We start from the raw sequence: 7,027 nt of genomic DNA, 5'->3' as shown, positions 1-7,027 counted from the left end.
AATTAAGTAAGTAAAAATTGAGAAATTAAAAAAAAACATTAGCAAAAAACTAGGAAAAAAAAAAATTAAAAACAAATTAGTTAAAAAAAAAAAAAAATTAACGAAAAAAATTAAAAAAACTAGTAAAATTAATATTAAAAAAAAACAAAAAATGTTAAAAAAAATTATCTCACAAACCATAAAAGAAATTGGAAAAAAAAAAAGCAAAATTAAAAAATATATATTTATATATATAATTAAGTAAAAATAGAGAAATAAAAAAAAACATTAGAAAAAACTGGGAAAAAAAATAAAAACAAACTAATTTAAAAAAAAAAATAGAAAATTAACGAAAAAAATTAAAAAACAGGGAAAATTAATATTAAAGAAAAACAAAAGTAAATTTAAAGTATAAAAAAAGACCAAAAAAATGTGTATTTTATATTACAAAAAAAAAGGCGTAATTATTTTTTGTTAAACATACATATTTTATTTACAAATAAAAAATTAAAAATTAAAATCTATTTTTTTTTCAACAAGCTTTTTTTTTATTAAAAAAAATTATGATTTTTTTTAAACAATTATTATTATTTTTATTTAAAAATACAAATGATTAAAGTTACATTTTATACTTTTGAAAAAAATAAAAAAAATTAAACCTACATTTTATACTTTTTAAAAAAATAAAAAATTAAAATTTACATTTTTTTTAACAAATTTTTATTATTAAAAAAAATTATTATAAAATAAATTTATTATAAAATCACAAACCCATTTTTAAACCAAATTATTTTTTTTAATTACGAACCCATTTTTAACAAATATTTATTATTAAAAAAAAATTATTATAAAATAAATTTATTATAAAATCACAAACCCATTTTTAAAAAAAATTATTTTTAAACCAAATTATTTTTTTTTTATTTAAAATTAAAAAAATTATTATAAAAAAAAATTAAAAATTAATATATATTTTTTTTTAATTAAAAAAAAAAAAAAAAAATGGTGGCCATTTGCCCCCCGGCCACCCGTGGTGGCGCGGCGGTGGGCGGAGTGGCCTGCATCGCGGAATTGTAACAGGTCACGTGCAACTGTATATTTTCCTATTTCCATTCGATGTTTTGGAAGCTCGTGGAGTTACAGTGTACTGCCCTACGAGCGATTTATGCCATTGAAATCTGGTAGACTTGTATTTTAGCAAGATCATAGGTTAATGTTATTTCGGGTTCGCATATTGTTACCTTAGAAGAAATAGTGCAACAACCCTTCAAGTTTTGAAGACACCACTTTCCTAGCAACTAACTAGTCTTTATCGTAGCTGATCTAGTCCAGTCCCTCGTTACAATAAAGATGAAACGAAGGTGAAATCAAACACCTTTGTGGCCGCATGTCCAATGAAGTAACAACCCTTACACGGGGCTTCGTGTGATCCACAGTAAGAATTGGATGGTTATAAATATTATTAACAATTTAGACTGCAAGGGATGGAGATGACTGTAAGTAGTATTTTCGAAAAAGATGGGCTCGAAGGCTCAGCAGAGTTTCAGACCGCTAGGCAACATATGACGCGTTTGGGTTCTTCAGAATTTCCACGAAACTGACCCTAACCTACCTAAGGCCATACACAGGAAACGAACCAACCGCGTATTGAATAATTCAAACCGTGTGCCTAGTCTCTGCTCGTTCGCCTTAAATATCCATATCCTGGACTCTAACTTCACTCACATTTATTCTTCAAACGGTGCGCTCCATTGCATTGCAATTCTCCTGTATATCAAGTTTGTGATTGTCTTTTCTCTTATTGTGAAATCCCAATTCGCAGTTTCGAGCATAGAATTGGTGGAGGAATTTCAAAATTAAGCAAGTAGTTTCGATTAATTTGAATGGCGGGAGATGCAGAGCCGAGATTCAGCGGAGCCTACTATGGAGGTCCTGTAGGAAGGACCCCACATAGTGCCTCTCACAAGCTCCCTCGCCCTCGTCGTAGCCATGGCGGCTCCTGCTGCCTCCTCAGATTTGTAATAACCTTCATAATTGTCATCGGCATTGCTGCGCTTGTTATCTGGTTGGTGTTGCGGCCGAGCACGCCCAAGGTTTATGTGGAGACCGTCTCTGTCCCAAAATTCAATGTGACCGGCAACGCGCTGAACAGCAGCATCGCGTTGATGATGAGTATTCGGAATGGAAATAAAAAGATCGGCATCTACTATGATGTTCTGCAATTTTCTGCGTATTATGGAGGATCACAAATGATTGGGTATACACAGGTGGAGGGATTTTATCAGGGCCACAAGAATACCAGTATTGTGGATGCCATTTTAACATCTGATCCTTCTCTGGTTCTGCCCTCCACAGTATCGAATAGCTTGTCTTCTGACAAATCCATGGGCGTAGTGGATGTGGAAGTGAGGATGCGGTCGCGGATTCGGATGAAAGTGGGCAAAATCAAATCCAGGCACTTCACCATAAATTTGGCTTCATTTTGTAAATCCCTACGATTTTGCGTAGCCGGATCAGACTAGAGCACCTGCGACACTTCACAATCCCAATTCTAATACCAGCACCAGTTTTGGAGTCCAATCTTGGTTGGACGTTGGCTTTTCTTCCAGCAAAGTGGCCATGTGAATGCTCCTTTATGTGTACTCGTGGAAACTCCAGAACAAGGGCACTGTGGGAATCAGCGTCCCATCTAGTGGTGAAGGTGTAAAAAATGGCTCGGTTACATACTTTGTTATTCAGGACTTCATTGGACATGCGGCCACAAAGGTGTTTGATTTCACCTTCGTTTCATCTTTATTGTAATGAAGGACTGGACTAGATCAGCTACGATAAAGACTAGTTAGTTGCTAGGAAAGTGGTGTCTTCAAAACTTGAAGGGTTGTTGCACTATTTCTTCTAAGGTAACAATATGCAAACCCGAAATAACATTAACCTATGATCTTGCTAAAATACAAGTCTACCAGATTTCATCGGCATAAATCGCTCGTAGGGCAGTACACTGTAACTCCACGAGCTTCCAAAACATCGAATGGACCATCCGCGATGCAGGCCACTCCGCCCACCGCCGCGCCACCACGGGCGGACGGGGGGCAAATGGCCACCGATTTTTTTTTTTTTTTTTTTAATTAAAAAAAAACAAAAAAAAATATTAACTTTAAATTTTATTTTTTTTTATAATAATTTTTTTAATTTTAAATAAAAAAAAATAATTTGGTTTAAAAATAATTTTTTTTTTAAAAATGGGTTTGTGATTTTATAATAAATTTATTTTATAATAATTTTTTTTTAATAATAAAAAATTGTTAAAAATGGATTTGTAATTAAAAATAATAATTTGGTTTAAAAATGGGTTTGTGATTTTATAATAATTTTTTTTTATAATAATTTTTTTTTAATAATAAAAATTTGTTAAAAGAAATGTAAATTTTAATTTTAATTTTTTATTTTTTTAAAAAGTATAAAATGGAGGTATAATTTTTTATTTTTTTTTTTTTTAAAGTATAAAATGTAACTTTAATCATTTGTATTTTTAAATAAAAATAATAATAATTGTTTAAAAAAAATCATAATTTTTTTTAATAAAAAAAAAAGCTTGTTGAAAAAAAAAATAGATTTTAATTTTTAATTTTTTATTTGTAAATAAAATATGTATGTTTAACAAAAAAAATAATTACACTTTTTTTTTAATATAAAATACACATTTTTTTGGTTTTTTTTTATAATTTAATTTTTTTTTTTTTTTTTTTTTTTTTTAATTTTACTTGTTTTTTAATTTTTTTCGTTAATTTTCTATTTTTTTTTTTTTTTTTAAATTAGTTTGTTTTTATTTTTTTTCCCAGTTTTTTCTAGTGTTTTTTTTAATTTCTCTATTTTTACTTAATTTTATATATAAATATATATTTTTTAATTTTGTTTTTTTTTTCCCAATTTCTTTTATGGTTTGTGAGATAATTTTTATTTAACATTTTTTGTTTTTTTTATTTATATATTTTTATATTTGTTTTTTAAATAATCAACATTTTAATCTTAATTTTACTAGTTTTTAATTTTTTTTCTGTTAATTTTTCTATTTTTTTTTATCTAGTTTGTTTTTAATTTTTATTTTTAATATTTATTTTTCTTAATTATTTTCTTAATTATTTTCTTAATTTTTCTATTTTTACTTTCTTAATTTTTATTTTTTTTAATGTTTGTTTTTTTTATTTTCCATTTTTTTTTTTCTTTTGCCAATTTTTTTATGGTTTAGAAGATAACCTTTTTTTTTCCCATTTTTTTTTTAAATATTTTTTTTTACTATTTATTTCTTTAATGTTTTTTTTTTTTTTTTTTTTTTTTTTTTTTTAATTCTTATCATTAATTTCGTTTTCTTTTTTTACATTTTTATGATTGATTTTCTTTTTTTATATATTTGATTTTTTTTTCATTTTTCATTTTTATTTTATGTTTTGTTTTTAGTATATATTTTAATTTATGTTTTGTAGTTTTTTTTTACTTTTTTTTTAAGTGTTTTTTCATCATTTTAATTTTTTTTATTTTTTATTTTATTTTATGTTTTCATTATTTTTTTAAATTTAATGTTTTTCGGGGTCATGATAAAAAAAGTGTTCTCCCAACATTAACACTTTTCGTTTTGAGGGTGTTTTTTAGATAATTTTTGCGCAAAAAATTGATTTTGATCGCCATTTTTAAAACATGTTGAAAATTTACCCCCAAAAAAAAATGTACTATTCCAGCATCAACACTTTTCGTTTTTAGCATTGTTTTTGATGTTTTTTCGGGGTTTTTTTGGCCAGAGTTCCCGTTTTGAGTTTATAGTTCCCGTTTCAAAGTTTACATTGTTTCCACACAGAGTTTTTGATCTCGATTTTTATAAACAGAGAACATAATTCTTCTTATTTTCAACACAGTGGACATAATTCATTACATTCATGTATGGTTGTGTGGGAAAATTTGTTCCATCCATGTGCACAGTGAGAATTTCAATAAAGGTGAAGATTTAAATGGAACTATGAGAGAAATGTCTACTTGTGAAAAGTTGTTGCATGATCAACCAAATCTTTTACTGCAATATGGATTAGATCTTTTTCCTATCCTAGTCCAGGTTTATGGCTCAAGCAAGAGCACTCCTATTTGACACAAGTCTATTTACATCATTAGCCACTGGGTATATTTTAGCAATGTTGAAATGCTTATATCTTTTCTTCACGTGACAAACATATCAAGTTTTTTTGGCTGGTTTTCTAACATGGAAAGATCCCCATGTTTTGGTCCCTGATGTACAGATAGAAGAATTTCTTATAAAAAAATTCATGATACTTTTCGCAAGTTGTTCGTGAAAGAAGGGGTTGTTCATGCAATAGATACATTGATATCATCAAATCTATCAAGTTTATTTTCAGTACAGGTCTTTGTCTCGCAGAAAGGTTGTCTTTTAGGATCATTTGTCCCAAATTACACATGTAATATTCTACATTCGAATAGGTCAAACAGTGAAATAGTGGGAGAGGAATAATCTATTGGTTTAAATACTGGAAGAATTTGTTCACTATTGCCTTCTGGAGATGAAACAATTCAACTATAGTTTTAAAAAAATTCGAAATTGTTAAAAAGCCACTATTTTTCATTGCTATTTTAGAGAAAAATAAAATGAAATTTGAAAAATGAAAACATGGGTTTTTTAGAACGATCCTAATTAGGTTCCATGCAGACACTTTTATCAAATTCATTTCTATTTTGGATATTTTTATGGTTCTTTCGACCCCTATTTTGCAGATTTCATGGGTAAAACAGTGGCTAAACTAAAAGCGAATGCCTAGTCATAAAAAGGATTGGCACAAGTTATTTTGTAGAAGAATTATACAAGAATAAAACCCCTTGCATAAGTGAAAGAAGATTTGATTTGATTGATTGGTGTTTTCTATGTGACTATGCAACATTGCAAGATTGGCTTCTTTCAGTGAAGATGTGAGGGCAAATGGATATTGGCTCCTTTAAGTGAAATTGTTGATATTGCTAATCTGAGAGGGACATGAATCCAATGTCAGAAAGTATTACAAAATTCAAGTTTTATTTGTTGTCTTCTCTGAATATTCTCATCCAAAATGATTTATTGGTGTTATTTCTAGTGTTTTATCATGAGAGGAAGAATAATGTAATGTTGTTGTATTTGTGTGTTGGTGGTGAAACCTCATCACACATCAGAGAAATTTTTGTTCCCATCACTCTAGAATACATAACGCAAGCCACAAAATTTCCATTGATAGGTGAAGAACATTACAAAGAGCAACACTTCAAAGAGAAATGATGAAATTTCTTTTTAGAAAAACAAAGGAAAGGAAAGGAGAAAAAGTAAAGAATGTCATCTACAAGGAAGGAGAAAAAGTACATGAAGGCATATATATCCTTTTATAGGTACCTCAAGAGAAAGGGTCAAAGCCATAGGTATATCAGCAGGCCAGTTAACATATAGAAGCAAAAGGTCAAGGAGATAGAGGCAAGCATGAGGAGATGCTTGAGAGTAAGCAAGGGGGAGATGTTGGCCCTCGTTTTTGATCAAATTTTGCTTATTAAAATCCACCTAATTTCCATTATTTTCCACCATATACCATCCATATACACCTTAGTTTGACCTTATTATGCATATTAAATCAAATAAATTATGTTTTTCAATTCTTAGATATTTTTGCAAAAATTGGGTTTTAGGAGTATTTTTGGACAGAATCAGAAATTCCCATAATGACTATGTGGATGACATATTTGCAAGACACTTGGGCTCGAGCTAGATACATGAATCGAAAGCTTGGGAACTAGGACTGAACTAATTCCAATTGGTTTGGTCAAAACAAGCTAAAACAGGCCCGGTCAAGGCTGGTCAAACATGACTAGTCATCTAGAAAATCTCTAGGAAATAGGGCAGTTTTATGATTTCATGGGATTGTCCATATTTTTAGTGATGGATCGAATGGATTTGAATTGGATAGATGGATATTAATAGATATAGTTGTTAGGGAGACTTTATATCAGTTTGTTTCATGATATTTTATTTAAA

At 28.8% G+C, this 7,027-nt stretch overlaps 1 protein-coding gene across 1 annotated transcript; it reads left to right on the top strand.

Annotated features, from left to right (window-relative positions):
• The first annotated feature begins 1,479 nt into the window (after positions 1–1,479).
• LOC149152722 (NDR1/HIN1-like protein 10) lies at positions 1,480–2,501 on the top strand. Its single transcript, XM_089440653.1, has one exon. The coding sequence runs from the start codon at positions 1,863–1,865 to the stop codon at positions 2,499–2,501; it is 639 nt and encodes a 212-aa protein (XP_089296779.1). The 5' UTR covers positions 1,480–1,862.
• The last annotated feature ends 4,526 nt before the right edge of the window (positions 2,502–7,027 follow it).

Source organism: Pinus tabuliformis, chromosome 9, assembly GCF_031772625.1.
Source record: "Pinus tabuliformis cultivar Carrire ecotype Pingquan chromosome 9, CPIR1, whole genome shotgun sequence".
Lineage (NCBI taxonomy): Eukaryota > Viridiplantae > Streptophyta > Pinopsida > Pinales > Pinaceae > Pinus > Pinus tabuliformis.
This window is presented reverse-complemented; position numbering and strand designations above follow the sequence as displayed.